The 17160-nt window shown below is 43.3% G+C and overlaps 1 protein-coding gene across 3 annotated transcripts in view; it reads left to right on the top strand.

The window, feature by feature from the left end:
- The window catches only part of PALM (paralemmin), a 139543-nt gene that overhangs the window by 104384 nt on the left and 17999 nt on the right, over positions 1–17160 (top strand). For all 3 annotated transcript variants that reach the window (XM_068234053.1, XM_068234052.1, XM_068234051.1), the window contains exons 2-5: positions 2664–2709; positions 5949–6029; positions 9813–9943; positions 14282–14402. In XM_068234053.1, the coding sequence (XP_068090154.1) occupies positions 2664–2709; positions 5949–6029; positions 9813–9943; positions 14282–14402 (379 nt within the window). The remainder of the gene's footprint in view (positions 1–2663; positions 2710–5948; positions 6030–9812; positions 9944–14281; positions 14403–17160) is intronic.

Here is a 17160-nt window from a genome sequence, read left to right as displayed (position 1 = left end):
CCGTACCATAGATTGGAATGGTTTGAGGAAAACACAATGCTGTTAGTATACCTGTATGATTGGCTTGAACTCAGCTCTTACATTTCTTTAATATACAGTTTAAAGCAGGCCATGCAAAAACAGATTTTTGCCCATTGGTCCCAAACAATCGATTCCTTTCTGATCAAAACTGATTCAGGTCATACACTGCAAATTGATCAAACCGCATTGTTCCACTGTTGACCGTCATCCAAACTTTTACATCTGATCTGATCAATATTTCTCAGTCCTCGGTTTATTGAAACCTCCAACTCCAGGTACCCAACATTTCTCCCCGCCGACTCCACAGCCCTGAATATTTCTGATGTATTTTGCACCAAAATTGATTGAAAATGTATCACAGTGATAGAATCTGCTGGGAATTGAATGGACAAATTGATGCATTTATGGCCTGCTTTTTAGTACAAATAGTCAGAGCAGCACCAACAACTACTTACTGGCTGTTTCTAAGGGCTTTAGCTAGGCCTGAAGAGTATTATAAGGTCAGAAGATTGCCTAATACTTAGTACAACATCTATACCAATTGTGACTATGCACGTTTACATTGATAGACAGATTAAGAAGATAACTGAACAATACCATTGAAAAGTTAGAAGTTAACATTGGTAATCATAAACAAATGAACAAAGTACAAAGAGGACGAATAGAGGAAGAATAAACAACTGAAATGCACAGCCAGACTAATTTATTTAGTTTGGTAGTATTGCCCAGTACTCACCATGCAATATTCCATCTGATAGATGGGTCCAAGCGATTATTTCTTACAGGTCCAATCATTTTTCTGATTGATTTTCTGATCACTTCTATACAAAATTGATCAGAAATCAGATCACACCTGCCGAAAATAATAGATTCGATCCGTCTATCTGATGAGAAAATGCATGGTGTGTACCAGACATAAGGCTCGGTTCTCACTTAAGCCAGAGCACATGCAGCCAAGCGGGAGTAGACAGTGTAGTGTTCGATACGATGGTCCACCATGGTCCGTGGCAGACACATTACCTCCATAGGATACATGGGGGAACACATCCGCCTGCACAGTATTATCGCGGACTTACCTCAACAATCCTCACAGATCTGTTGCAGACTGACAAATGTGAACAGCTCCTATATATAAGATAGGAGCCATTTACTATGAGTTTCATGATGCGCAAAAAATGTCAGTTTTCAGCTCACGTGGGAAGTTTCAGAACAAAATAATTGAGAGAGAACGCTCTGGTATATCAAATTTCAGTAGGAGATCAGTGGTTCATTGTGGCTAGCTTGAGGAGCTGTTCTGCTGGACAAGGACCAGTGCATGGCTTTGCATCCTCCCAACATGAAGCCTAAAGATGCATTCACTCACAAGTCCTGTTACCAGCAAGGATCGGGACTCTATCCTTCGGAGCACAGCTCGAGGCTGAGTGCTGTACGGATGCATTGCAAGCCTACAGGATAGCGACGTGTTCTGTTCCTGTGGATTAAGAGGGAGGGATGAATCATGGCAGACTGTTTGCGTATGCGCAGTAACATAGACCTTATCGAGCTTGGCTTTTTCCACCAGTGCCCGAGTCTTGAGGATCCAAAGGCTTCCCTCTCCTGAACTGAGTAGCCCATAGGGACACTTTATTCCCTACAGGTACACTTTAAACCTTGAACACATACTAGACATTCTTCGGGTGAAACAGTCATTCAGCAGCGCCTCAGCCAAGATTCTTTCTGTCTTGCTGTCCTGCCTCCTAACCACTATGTCCCCTGCCCCCTCCTACCTGTTTGATCCCTAAGCAATAGATGAACAATGGTGAACATGAACACGAGGGGGAATTTTCTGTTTCCCAATGGATCAGGACACATGTATGTGTTATAACTGAAAGCTCTTTCACAACGCACTGCCTGCAGTATTTTTGTGTCCATTGTGGGCCAATACATAGAAAAGTGGATGAAAACTGTTGCAACATTTCAGATGTTATGTAAATCTAGCCTAATCTGGTGGCCATGTACTAATAGATGACCACCCGGTTAGATCATCAGATAGATCCCTCTCAGATCAAATCTGGACACAGATTTTCAATAGAATTCAGCATGAAATCTAACAAACACTAGAGGCCAAACACCAGAGGCTCGGTTGCACTCTAGAGGCCTCTAGTGTTTGTCATGGGTGCAAGCTCTGCTGCCAACACTGTTGGTCGTCTCAAAATTGAACACCGCTGCCGCTGCACTCCCGACTCATTGGCAGTCCGGCAATATCCGCCCAGGGCAATCAACTGTTACGATCAGTTTCGGACAGAAGACGATAGATGGGGCATCGTTTGCGAATTCAATCAGAGCGAATCACAGCACCAATACAATTGTAAAAGCACCAATAAAAACACCAATAACAATATAGAAATATTCCACAGTCAAATATTCTTGTCTAGTATTAACATAGCATCAGAACTGACATTTTGTTCTAACCACTCTTTATGCAAATTCTGTGAAATTGAAAAGGAAAAAACAGCCATTTATCTGCTTATTTGCAGCACCTTGATATTTACATTACTTTTTTTCCTGTTATCTATGCTCCCATGAACAAACTGAACTGCTGTCTTTGAATCTCAGCAATAGGACAGTTTGTAATGTCTTCAACATTTATTACTGTTTTTCAGGATCAGAGAATCCCAAAGTCAACAAGAAAGGCTGCAAATGATAGCGGTAAGTGCACAGGATGAGTGTGTGAAATATGACAGTCTTCTCATGTCACCAGTAGATGTCACTGCTGCCACACCTGTACTGTATACTCTGCATCATGCTTGTTGGGAACTATTGGGGCCTATTAACAATAGGAATACAAATATGGCAAAGTGTTTGGGATTTAGTAGGCCCTGAATCCATGTTCTGGTCTCCTGAGTGCAGCTACTTCAGCCAAATTTACCAAAATGACATAAAAGCTCAATAATATTTAACAAAGGAAAAGTTGCTTTTTCTAGGCAGCCTTAGTGCTGTGTCATTTCTGTCTGATTTGTAAACTGATGCCCAAGGCAGCAGGCTTGGTCCCCGGTTGAATCTGTACCAGGACACTGTCTACATACAGTTTGTATGTTCTCCCTGCGTTTGTGTGGGATTTCGGTTCAGATGCAGAGGTGCAATGCTTGTTGCCCAACTTACTGTATCTTTTGCAAACTTCAGTTCAAATACACACGTGCAATGCTTGTTGCCTAATTGAGTGCTGTACAATACTTGTTGGGACCAGAGTGCAGTATGCCTTGCTCTGCCTCTGCTGATATGGGGTGGGGAGGAAGGCACACGAAGGAGTGGCTTCCAGAGATAGGGGTAAGGATTAGAATAATGGACTCAGCTGCCGATTGTGTTTTAAAGATGCAGCATGCCAGGTCATTAAGTGACCTTGCGGGACAGCTAAACACACGCTAGATTTTTTGCTAAGACAGCCTCAACCATCCCAACAGAGTGTGTACTAGGCTTTAGAGATTTTTCTGCTTTTTATGTGGTAGGAGCCAAGCTTACTTAAAGGGAAGGTTCAAGCAAAATAAAAAAATGAGTTTCACTTACCTGGGGCTTCTACCAGCCCCATGCAGCCATCCTGTGCCATCCTGTGCCCTCGTAGCCACTCACTGCTGCTCCAGTCCCCCGCTGGCTCCCCCCGCTGGCAACCAGTAATGCGAAAAAATGTATGTGTTAATGTTCCTGCACTGGCAAGAATGCATAAAAATGTACGCAATGCGGCCCGCCGACCTCCGAGGTCGGCAAGCTGCCACCCGGGGACTGGAGCAGCAGTGAGTGGCTACGAGGGCACAGGATGGCTGCATGGGGCTGGTAGAAGCCCCAGGTAAGTGAAACTCGTTTTTTTATTTTGCTTGAACCTTCCCTTTAAAGAATCAGAATCAGAATTCGTTTATTTCGCTGAGCACAGTTGCACCGTCCCCGGAATTAGGTTTGGCACGTTGATTGGCAAGAAAGAGTTGTACAAACAGACAGGAATAAAAACAACATAACAAGAGTGCAGCAGAACAATACAACAGATACAGGAGTAATATAACATTTGCAGTAGGTCAGTTGCGGGTCTAGCAGGGACAGCAGCGTGTAGCAGAAGATAATTCTAGTACGACCTAGGCAAGGCAGTAAACAGAGCTGCCGCAGCCGAAGTGGGTGTGAAGTGAAAGCTGAAAGATCAAACATAGTCATTTTTAGCTTTGCCATATTTTTGAAGCAGAAAAAGATGACTATGTTTGATCTTTCAGCTTTTACTTCAAACTCAAACCTATATATATATATATATATATATATATATATGTATATATATATATATATATATATATACACTGTATATATGTACAGTATATGTGTATATACATACATATATGTGTATATATACACACATTATTATTTAGTATTTATATAGCGCCGACATCTTCGACAGCGCTGTACAGAGTATATTGTCTTGTCAGTAACTGTCCCTCACTGTCCCTCACAATCTAATCCCTACCATAGTCATATGTCTAGTGTAGTGTATGTATCATAGTCTAGGGCCAATTTGTTTTGGGGGTAGCCAATTAACCTATCTGTATGTTTTTGGGGGTGTGGGAGGAAACCAGAGTACCCAGAGGAAACCCACGCAGACAAGGGGAGAACATACAAACTCCTTGCTGTTGTTGACTTGGCTGGGATTCGAATCGGGGACCCAGCGCTAGCAAGGCAAGAGCGCTAACCACTACGCCACCGTGCTGCACATATATATATGTGTGTGTGTGTGTGTATACAGTATATATATATATATATATATATATATATATATATATATATATATATATATATACTGTATACACACATATATATACACACCCACAAACTACTGTCTATACAAGCATCTGCCTCTCCTTGCGCGTATGTGTGTACACGCCGCTGATGAGTTGGGCACCGGTAGAGCTGAATGACGGCTCTCCCTGCTCCCGCAAAACTCCAGCGTTAAATACTATTCCCCTCCGAGTTGTCGTAACTCGAAGGGAGATATAATTCGGGGTCCGACAACCGGCAAATTACCCTTACGCTGCTATGGGGTGACTGGTTTTGGCATGCGGCAGTGAGCTCTGTGCGCCAAAACCAACTGTTCCGCGCCTTGCCCTGTTGTAACTCAAGGTGTAGCACCTCTTGCTCTCTCACCCACACCATTTGTCCATAGGACAGTACATGTTTTGCAGCACAGATACAGTGATCACTTGGAAACTGCCAACCTAAATGATCATGTACTGTATGTTCAGTTTGGTGAACAGAAATGTAAGGTTTATATCATTATCATTATAACCATAACTATACTATGATGTTAGCTTAATGGGCAAATGTCCCACTTGTGTCATTTCATTCAATTAAAAAAGAACATTTTTCATGGAATATTATATATGTGTAATTTCTTCTGCATTACTTAAAGAAAACCTGTACTAATTAAAATTATTTAAAATAAACACATGAGGTAACTTCAAATGAACATTACATAGTTACCTTGCCATCAGTTCCTCTCAGAAGCTCACCATTTTCTTCTGAGAATGATCCCTTCCAGTTCTGACAACATTTTGTCAGAACTGAAATATATCAGTTGCTGTCAGTTATATATCAGTTGCTGTCAGTTACAGCTGAGAGGAGAACTGATGTGTCCATGTTTCCCTATGGCTCAAGTGGGCGATATTACAGTTTAACTGTGTGCTGACCAGGAAGCTGTTATGGGGTAATGGCCATTTTCAAAATGAAGGACGGAGAATTCCATTGATCACAGTGGACAAACAGGACACAGGAGAGGAGAAAGAGATTGATGAATAGACTACACAGCAGGTAAGTATGACTTGTGTATGGTTATTTTGACTTTTAATTTTCAGTACAGGTTTTCTTTAAATAATATGTATTGCTATGTTTGCACTATTGTCTTATATTCATGTTCACCCTAGGAAAAAAGGCGACGTCAGGTGGAAATTGAAAACAAGAGACGCCAACTAGAAGATGACCGGAGACAACTGCAGCATCTTAAGGTAAATCTCTGATGGTATTCTGATGTATTGTGACTTCATACATAGGCCTCGATTCATAAAGCATTACCTCATGCGGTAATGCTGAAAACAGCAGACTTTACCGACCACTTAGCAAAATGTCAATTCATAAAGGCTGTTACCGCATGAAAAGCTGACATTACCGACCAGGGAGATATATTACCGACTTGGCTGCAGTTACCGACAACACATGTCAGTAAATTGTCAGCAAGGCCCATATGCAATTCACTTTTTCACCTGAGTTTTCTCCTAGGTGATAATTTTAAACTTGTCAATAAAATGCCTTTTAAGCCACCAGAAAGCAAGAACATACTGAAAATAAATTTGATAGTACTTTTTCATCTACTTTTTGGTACTTTTTAAATTGAAAAGTGCTGGAAAGTTATTTTAAATCGAAGATGAAAAATTATCTCCTAGGAGAAAACTCAGGTGAAAAAGTGAATTGCATATGGACCCAAATGTCAATTCATAAAGCCTTCAACAAGCGGTAAGCCTGGCGGTAGTTACCGACAGCTCTGACAGCTCTGATTAATGCAAAGTGCAGAGAGCCAAAGTCTGTTTGAGTCATCAGTGGAGAGAGCCAGAGAGCCCTCTGTGTGAATCATTTGAGCAGGCAGGCAAAGACTGTGTGACTCATCTGTCTGAGTCATCAGTGGGAGAGCCAGAGAGAGCCATCTGTGTGATTCATTTCTGCAGGGCAAAGAGAGAATCGAGACACTGCTCTACTCTACCGCTCAATGGGCTGCGGTAATTTACCGACCTCCAAGGGCAGCTGGGGAAATCTTTATGAATTAGCACACAGACCGGGAAAATACCGAGTGCGGTATTTTCCCGACAAGATTTTTTTATCGCACTGCTGTTTATGAATCGAGGCCGTGGGGTCACTTTGTTCATTGGGGTTAGCTTGCAGTGAAGTTCCAACCATAGCAATGATTGAAACGTGGTCTGCTTGTATCAGGTACACAATCCCTATGTGTGCCCATGATTTGTTACTTTCATATAATGTCTGGCATACTTTAAATCAGGCATACAATTGTGCTTAGCTAAGCTTTGGGTGCTTTCAAGGGGTTGTGTATAAGTAAACAGCATAAACACTGTCAGTATGGTTTTACTGCAAACAGCTGACATTGACTGGGTTGTGTGCTTTGAGATGAAGCATATTTTTATATGTTCCTCAGTCACGTCTCGTTATGCTTGCTGCAAGGAGTGTATGTTTTACTACATATTCATGAAGGGAAATGACAAGCTGCGTGAATAAGGAAAAATAAGTTATTACACAGAGAAAAGCGTATAGTGGTGTGAGCTGGAATGGGGTCAGATTATATAAACCCTGTCCATTCCTTTTCTGCTTACAGCTTACATACTTCAGAAAACTGACCTTTGTACTGGGTTTAAAAGCTAATAAAGTTATTTTCAGTTGCAGCCAGGACTCATGTTTACTCCATTTACTGCTGGTATTCTTTAAATAATGCACTGCATAGCCCCTGAAACATTTCTCATACGTATTCTCACCTTAATCTTTTTCTTGCCTTATCTGTGTGTTTTTCACTGCCTGTTTTTCAAGCAAAAAAACAAAACAAAAAACAATTGTGTAGTGACACAAATTAATTAATATTAAAGGATACCCGAAGTGACATGTGACATGATGAGATAGACATGAGTATGTATGTACACACAAATAACTATGCTGTATTCCTTTTTTTCTTACTTTGCCTGAAAGAGTTAAATATCAGGTATGTAAGTGGCTGACTCAGTCTTGACTCAGACAGGAAGTGACTACAGTGTAACCCTCACTGATAACAAAATTCCAACTATAAAACATTTTCCTAGCAGAAAATGGCTTCTGAGAGCAAGAAAGAGATAGAAAGGATCAATAGTTCATAGATTTTAGCTCTGGCATACTTCAATGAATGTGTCACTGAGCAAAAACAATAAAACAGTTAAAACTAACAAAGTAGATTTAAACATAAAATAAAACTGTGGAATATCATAAAAAGTCATTTTTAGGAGAAGGAAGATCTATACAATCGTTTCTTTCATTCGTTTATTTTCACTTCGGGTGTCCTTTAAAGAGATACTGTAACCAAGGGTTAATTTTCATCCCAATCAGTAGCTGATACCCCCTTTCCTATAAGAAAACTTTACCTTTTCTCAGATAGATCATCAGGTGGGTCCGTATGGCTGATTTTGTGGCAAAACCCCTCCCACGGTGTGATGTCAGGACTTAGTTCCTGACCGTTTCCTATTTGTGAGCCTCATTGCATTGTGGTAAATAACAACTGTTTACAACTGCCAAACAACCAGTATCGCCCACTGTGTATACATATATCGATATCTATAAAAAAAAACCTGATTCATTGTTGATCAAAGAATACGAACAAATAACATGGCGAGTTTCAATCATTTTTTAATCGCTCTTCTATTTTTTAACTTCTCACTTTGCAATGCATTGATTTTCTGTTACCCCTTTTCGCTAACGTTCCTCTTTAACCTCCTTGCCGGTCTAAAAAATCCGGCAAGGAGGCAGCGCCGCACTTTTTTTTTTTTTTTTTTTAAATCATGTAGCGAGCCAAGGGCTCGCTACATGATAGCCGCTGAGCGGCGGCATCCCCCTACCTACTCCGATCGCCTTCGGCGATCAGAGTATGCAAGAAATCCCGTTGAGAACGGGATTTCTTGCAGGGCTTCCCCGGTCGCCATGGCGACCGGGCGGGATGACGTCACCGACGTCATAGACGTCGTGACGTCAGAGGAAACCCCGATCCGCCGCTTAGCGCTGCCTGGCACTGATTTTGCCAGGCTGCGCAGGGGTCTGGGGCGGGGGGGGGGCGGCTCGGCGCGGCGGGTAGCGGCGAATCGGCGGCGAGCGGCGGCGATCGCAAGTTACAAGCAGCTAGCAAAGTGCTAGCTGCTTGTAACAAAAAAAAAATTATGCAAATCGGCCCAGCGGGGCCTGAGAAATCCTCCTGCGCAGGTTACCCCGAACTGTGTCCGGGATAACCGGCAAGGAGGTTAAAGGACTTCCGAGGCAGGAATGGTAAAAAAGAAAGTTAAATACCTGGCTACATGTTTTATCCTCAGAGGACGCCATCAGCACCCTCCGTTTCATTCGGCCGTGTTTTTTTTTTCTTATTATTTTCAGCCTCTGGTCGGATCCTGACCCGATCCCTCGGGTCATCTGCATTAGCCAAATTTAAGATGGCCGCCAGGTCTTGCCGTGCCTGCGCAGTTCTCATAGCCGCGAGTGCGGCTGCGCAGCTCTGAATCTTCCTCCAGCCCACGTCATGGCTCGCAGCAGTTTCGTGGACGTAAAGCACATGAGACCGCTGGGAGCCGTGACGGGGCAGCAAGACCCGGCGACCATGTTAAATAGAGCTAATGCAGACAACCCGAGGGATCGGGTCGGGACCCGACCAGAGGCTGAAAATAAGAAAAAAAACCACGGCGGAATAAAACAGAGGACGCTGATGGCATCCTCTGAGGATAAAACATGCAGCCAGGTATTTAACTTTTTTTTTTTTTTTTTTTTTGACCATTCTCGCCTCAGAAGTCTTTTAATTCATTTTAAAATTAATTTTGAATTTTTAGTAGTGCTGGGCAGACACAGGAGGAATGTTAATATTTAAAATTTCTCACATTCTTTGTGAATTGAGGCCAATTAGGACAGAAATTCCATATACATTCAGCATGTCAAGACCTTAGTGTAAGTAATTATCTCTTTATAATTTGGTCTTGATGCTATGTGCTTCTTTTCTCCCAATCAAGTCTAAGGCCCTCCGGGAGCGCTGGCTTCTTGATGGTGCCCCAGCTTCCACACCTGAAGAAGATGAGGCCACGAAGAAACAGATGCAAGAAGATGAACTTAAAACCCGGGAGCTTGAAGATACTATTCAGAGGTATGGGATTTTTTTTGGCTATACAGTTCTCAAGTTACTCCTAACTCAGCTATGCAACTTTGTTTTTCTGAAGCCTAACCTTAAAGTGAACCTGACACAACAGGAAATGAAAGTTTTATACATACCGGGGGCTTCCTCCAGCCTCCTTCACGCCGATCGCTCCCTCGCCAGCAACCTCCGCCTCCTGGATTTATCAGTAGAAGCTCTGTTATCTTCGCAAGTCGGGGCATACCGTGTAGGTGCAGAATGCTCCCAGCCATGTTAGTGTGACGGGAGTGCGCGCGAGTGGTACTGCACCTGTGCTAACTGGTAGAAGATAACAGAGCTTCTACTGATGGATCCAGGTGGAGGCAGATGCAGGTGGAGGAGCAATCGGTGTGGAGAGGGCTGGAGGAAGCCCCAGGTTTGTATAAAATTTTTATGTCCCATCATCTAAGGTAACTGCCTAACCCAGGCGTGGACAAAGTATGGCCCATTTATTTTTTTAATCCAGCCCGTCTATACAGGGTTAGATTCGCAGCTGCTATGGGAGAGGCGGCTCACTTGCCTTCCCCAGTCCCCCCCCCCTCCTCTTTCTCCCTCCCTATGCAGTCTTGGGTGGAGCATAAATAAACTCAGCACATTTGACTTTTGGTACCAGGGAGGCACATCTACTACCTATAGAGGGGGAGTACTGTGGGCACAACTGTTACCTATACTAGGGAGGTGGTGGACTACTGAATCCTGGATGCACATTTGGCTACCTGTACTGAGGGTGTCGGCTACTTAATGCTGGGTGCACACACAACTATTTATATGGGGGGATTACTGAGGGCAAATCTTCTACCTACGTTGGGGTGCTTTGCTACTTTTTAAAGACCAAAACCTTTTATGCTATGTTTATACTAGTTCATACAAACATGCCACCCATCTGCTCTTGGTCTGGTCCTTCTGTAAAATTTAGGAATCTGTTGTGGCCCACCAGTTAAAATTTTGCCTACCCTTGGCCTAACCAATGTAAGTAACTTCCTCCTACCCTCACCCTTAATTCTAATTATTCTAAACTTTGTTACAGATGCCTAACCCTAATGTTCTATGTGTTAATGTTCCAACCCTAGCTGATGAGACAGATCTCTCCACACTGTCCCTTAGCCCTCCTTACTAATTCCTAAACCTAACTGAGCTTTAAAAATTGTTTAAGGGAATCCTGAAAATACTATAAACCTGCAAAGATTTTTCAACCAAAGTATCAGTGGAAAACAGGTGTAACAATAAACAGGGATGTAACAATAGCCCCCGTGATGGCCGGGGACTGAGGGGGGGGGGGGGGGGGGCTTCTGTACTTAAGATGCAGAGCAGCAGCAGAACGCCATTCATTACCTGCTTCAGGCAGCTGGACAGGCTGGCTCTCTCTTCTTTGGTGTACAAGCACCTTTCAGCCTATCACCATGCAACCCCCGATGCCTGTCACTTTAAATACAGGGACAGAATCTACAAGGTGATAGGCTGAGCAGCATTTGTACACTGAAGCGATGTGAGGAGGATCTGTTGCGCTGCCAGAAGCAGGTAACGTACGGCGCCCCGCTGCTACTCTGCATTTTAAGTACTCAAGTGAGCCTCCATAATAAAGGGTAACTACATACTGTTATGAGGTTTGCTGTTGTTTCACACAGTGTGAATCTTTAACCTTTTCGGGACCGGTGCGCCGCCTACCCCCCCTTAAAGACCAGGCATTTTGCGCGGGAGGGGGGTGCGCGCGTTTGGGGGGGTCAGGCGGCCGGATCCCGTCTGTGGCTGGCTGGATTTGTGTCCCCCCATAGTGGCCTGTGCCCCCCCTTCTGCAAGCAGCCTTCACTCACCTTCCAGGCTCCAGCGATGAGCCGCACGGGACCCTCTTCTCTGGCCGGCATCTCCGTTCTGTCTGACGATCAGTTCCGGGTCGCAGCTTGATGACGTCATCAAGCTGGGACCCAGGGCTGACGTCAGACGGAGCGGAGATGCCGGCCAGAGCGGAGGGGGGCGCCGATCGTCGCGGGAACGGCAGGGAGGTGAGTGGATCCTCTTCTTTTCCCCCCTGCTGACGCAGCTGTCAAACTGATCACTATGATCGGACGGCGATCGTAGTGATCATGTGATCAGCAGCCATACACGATGGCTGCTGATCACTCGGGGGAGATGTCGGCTGTCATATGACAGCTTAATCTCCCCCTCCGGGTGCGCACGATCGCGTCGGGAGTGGAAACTGCGGGCCGGCGTAGATTCTACGCTGCATCAGGCTAGAACAGCCACAAGTGCGGCGTAGAATCTAATGCACGCGGTCCCGAAAAGGATAATATGACATTGCAAGCACACTCGTCATTGGACATAAAGCGTGTGCACGGAGCCCTTATGCCCAAGAACCCAGACCCTGCAAAGCCCAGTGTTGTGATCTGCCGGTTGCTCCAGTATACAGATGTTGTAGAGATTTTCACAAAACTAAAAGGGAAAGAGTATTTGAACTTTAACGATGCAAAATTATTCTTCTACCCGGATATATCCACATGCACTCTAGCCCAAAGGAGAGCTGATAAGAAGAGATTAGGAGGGCTGGAGGCACATATCGCTGGGGTCACCCATTTGCTGTCAGGGCGAGAGTGGCAGGCAAATCAGTGACTCTCAAACCAAAAGATGACTTACAAGATTTTTTTTTGGGAGTTGCCAGGAAGTGAACTTTCCTGGCAACCAAGAACCGAGAACTGAAACAGCTGCCCCCATTGCCACAGAGAGACGAGTGGCACAGAGCAGGAGCACGTAAGACAAAAAGTTTTTGGGCAAATACATTTTACAAAAAAAATAATAAGATATGAGTCTATAAAGTTGCAATATTATCAACAACTACATTACTAATGGCAAAAGTGAATCTAGGTTCAAATATACTAAATGCCAGCACTTTGATGTCACTGGGTGTATGATGATGGAGCACTGAGTAAAAGAGAGAAAAAAGAGAATGTAACATCATCATCGTAATTGGTCAGTTTTCTTTTACCCAGTGGTCCCCTGTGGCTTCTGTCACTGGGAGAATGGCATTGGGATTCTGGGTAAAGCAAGGCAGCTAATTACTGTGACACATTGATATACGTGCTCAACATTCTGTATCATGTTGTGTCTAGCAAGTTCTACGTGGTGGCATCTTTTGCCTATTTTCTCAGTCATTCTCTTGAAAAACTGCCCTGATTGGAAGCTTTGTTTTGCCATTCTGGACTATTACTAGGCAAAACTGATAACGATATGGCATTCCTTTCTCTCACAACCAGGGCTGGATTTACAATAGGGCACTGTACACACATGGCTACAGGCTCCTGATGATGGAAAGGTGGCTCACTCCCCTCCCCTAGTACCTCCCTTCCTCCCTCTTTCCCTATGCAGAGTTCTGATGAGAGTGTAAATGACAGGTTACTCTCTCTGCTCTCTTCATTCCACTGACAAGATCTCACTTCAGTCAGGGGTACCTCTTGCTACCTAATACTTGGGAGCATCTCTAGCTACATAGTATTAGTTAGCCAGAAGTACCCTCAGTATTAAGGGGCACCTGTTGCTATGTATGATGGGCAAGCAAAGTAAGGGAGAAGAGACAGCTGGGAGAGACAGCACACTTGCGGTGTAATTTGGTGGGGGTTTGTAGGTTCATGGAGGGAGAAATCTAAGGTGCTAGGACATCTGTGTCTATAGGCTCCTGTGAGGTAAGTCCGGGCCTGCTTACAGCCCTTTCCTCATCACTACTGTGAACCTAACATTGGCTCAAAAGAAAAAAAAATGTTTGAGCACATTTCTGAAGACGAGGAATATAATAATTTTAACATTTTAAGTGCAGTTAACCATAGCAACATTTATTAATGTCAAATGATGACAAAATAGATGTTGAACAGTTGCTGTGACATATTACACCTTACATTTTATTAATTCTGTAGTCACACGGTTCTTGTGAATCTGTCTGCTATGCTAGGCACAGTTCCTCATAGAGGTGATATGTAGAGCATTGCTGTTTTTTTCCACTTTTTATTTGTAGATTATTTAAGTGAAAGAAAGACATTTGACGTTGTATCCCACCGCTTATTAGTTATTTACCATCCAATTAATATTGTTGTCTCTCCTGTAGGTAGATATTTGCACTTACATATGTTTGATTCTTTGTCAATACGCCATTTCCTATCACTGTTTCATGGAAAAATGTAATAACCAGCATTATGATATTAATGAAATCAGCATTACAATCATAGTTTAGGTTTCAGATTATTCGCAATCTTATATAAATCTTGTTCCAGGCAGAATCAGAAAACTTACTTGCTGTGCTTGTAATCAGAACCCTTTAATCTCCTTCAGACTAGAGAGTGAAATTGAGTTACTGGAGAGTGGGCTGTCCAGCACGTCTACCAAGGAGAGCTTAGCGGATGAGCAAGGACACTCAGAGCCTGAGAACCAAGACACAGTCCGGAGCCAAAAGGTGAGCTTGTGTCTGTAACATACAGCTTGTGTCTGTTCTACTCAGAGTTACGTAACATCAATTTAGGCCGCTGCAGAAATATTACTAAAAAAAAAAGTTCACTGCAGCATATTATTGGTTCATTTGTGTTACATTTGTTCTACACCATAGATACAAACGATTTGTGATTCAAATCTTGTGACAGAAACTTGTTAACAGAATGATGCAGTATAGATAAAACTTACACATTTGTCATCAATAATTTAATTTATTTTTTTTTAAAGAGAGTTTTTCTCTAGGAGTCCATGTATTGTAGTGCAATAATGTGGACACTTAAAGTACACCTGAACTGAAAGGGATATGGAGGCTGACATATTTATTTCCTTTTAACCTCCTTGGCGTTCAGCTTTTCCTGGATTTCTGTGTAAAAAGTGTTTCAGTTAATTTTCATAACCTATTTTCTTGTAACTTACCAAAACGTGTCGAGCAAGCAAGGGTCTGTATACATTGTGTGTATAGTAAAAGCTTAAAACATAAAATCAAATCAAAACTAAATTTCAAAATAACTCCCCAAAATAAATCTCTGATCATTTACAATTCCGAGCTGCAGCTGCTAAACCTGCACTAACACAAATGTAAAGGTAGCCATAGATCATGTGGCGATGATGAGCAGATTTGACCAAGAGACTAATTTCTAATGTTGATGATGCTGTGTGACCCTGGCGTCATTAACATCATTCACTGGGGAACATGCCACTATCAGAGGTACACAAAAATGGATCAGCACGCCGATGGTGAGTATACGTCAACTCAAGTATAAAACCCCCCTAATGTGCGTGATGCAGAGTGCGCATTGGAAGCTAAGCTTCAGCTTCCAATCAGGGTAGTATAGGTAGCCATGTACAGCTGTCCCCCAGTATAGGCTAGCAAGGTGTAGGTGCTCTAGTATAAGTAAGCCAGCAATAGGAGCACTAGTTAAGGTGACCCCAGTCCCCCCCCCCGATAGCCTCCCGATCTCTGGCACTGCTACTTACCCTGCCTCTTTCCAACGATTGCAGCATCCCGCAGCACAGCTCGGTACAGCTCTATGCGCAGGATCAGTGTCATGGCATTGGTGACATTGATAACTTCATGATGCTGATCCCAAACCTCAGCATAGAGATGTACCGAAGCCGTGCTGCATGGGTTGCTGCAATCGCTGGAAAGATGCAGGGTAATTAGCAGACTCAAAATACTGTCTGAATTAAACAAATACATTTATTATTGGTACACCAAAAGATGCAACGCGTTTCGCAGGCACAGCCGGCTTCATCAGGCAATAAGATAGGGGACAAACAGTAGCTCGTCAGTAGCACGAATAGCACTCGTGCTACTGACGAGCTACTGTTTGTCCCCTATCTTATTGCCTGATGAAGCCGGCTGTGCCTGTGAAACCCGTTGCATCTTTTGGGGTACCAATAATAAATGTATTTGTTTAATTCAGACAGTATTTTGAGTCTGCTTTCCGGGGGTTAAGTCCACCACTGCCTCCCAGCAAATTTTAAAACTTTTATTACCTTTTATCCTGCTGGCGCCTGTGTTCTCTTACGATAATACTGTGTCCACCCCTGGTGGAGGGGTGACCTACCCCTACTTTTCTGATCTACAGAGAGTGACATCTTAATCCTGAGTGAGGACAGGTCTAATCTCCTCACCTGCATCTACAGTGGTTGCCTAAGAGGTAACCCATGTTTGTCAGTATATTCATCTCACACTTGCATTTATCCACGGTTTCCAATACATACTACACTATATCGGGCTCTCTGTGTTTCTTATTTAACTAATGAAAATCATGGTGGTGTAGTAGATAGCACTCTCATCCTACATGGAGTTTGCAAGTTCTCTCCATGTCTGTGTTGGTTGCCTCTAGGCACTCCACTTTCCTCCCACAGCCAAACACATACAGGTAAGTCAGTTGGCCTCCCCCTAAATTGGCCCTAGACTACGATGGACATATGACAATGGTAGAGAGTTGATTGTGAGCCCCTCTAAGGTACAGATAGTGACAAGAATATATACTCTGTAAATGCTCAGCTAGCGGAAGATGTCAGCGTGATATACATTTTTGATATAAATAATAATAGGTTAATGCAACTTTTTGTTTAAACGGTTAAAGTTAAGGTAATGTTCAGGGGAAAGGTGGTTATACAACTATAATGCACGGATCAGAGGTCTAGGGTAACCGTACCCTGGTGGTGGCCAGTGCCAAAGCCTCCGCCACATTGCTCCTCCGGCTTGGGTGTCACACCGAAATGAGCAAAGAGGCGGCACTCAACTGACTTGCAAACATGCATATATTGAAGCAAACAGAGAAACACTAAATGTTGTGGACCACTAGGTACTTTGTCAGGTGTTCAAATGAAAGGTGTGTGGGGTTTCACATAAATAAAGATTCATAGTCAGGTGAAAGCATGGAGTTACAGTGGGATGCGAAAGTGTGGGCAACCTTGTTAACTGTCATGATTTTCCTGTATAAATCGTTGGTGGTTACGATAAAAATATTTGAGAAGTGAAATGAAGTTTATTGGATTTACAGAAAGTGCGCAATAATTGTTTAAATAAAATTAAGCAGGTGCATACATTTGGGCACTGTTGTCATTGTATTGATTCCAAAACCTTTAGAACTAATTATTGGAACTCAAATTGGCTTGCTAAACTCAGTGATCCCTGGCCTACATACACAGGGGAATCCAATTATGAGAAAGAGTATTTAAGGGGGTCAATTGTAAGTTTCCCTCCT

This window comes from Hyperolius riggenbachi, chromosome 1, assembly GCF_040937935.1.
Source record: "Hyperolius riggenbachi isolate aHypRig1 chromosome 1, aHypRig1.pri, whole genome shotgun sequence".
In the NCBI taxonomy this organism is placed as follows: Eukaryota; Metazoa; Chordata; class Amphibia; order Anura; family Hyperoliidae; genus Hyperolius; species Hyperolius riggenbachi.
Note: the sequence above shows the minus strand (reverse complement) of the source record. Positions and strands in the feature narration are given on the sequence as shown.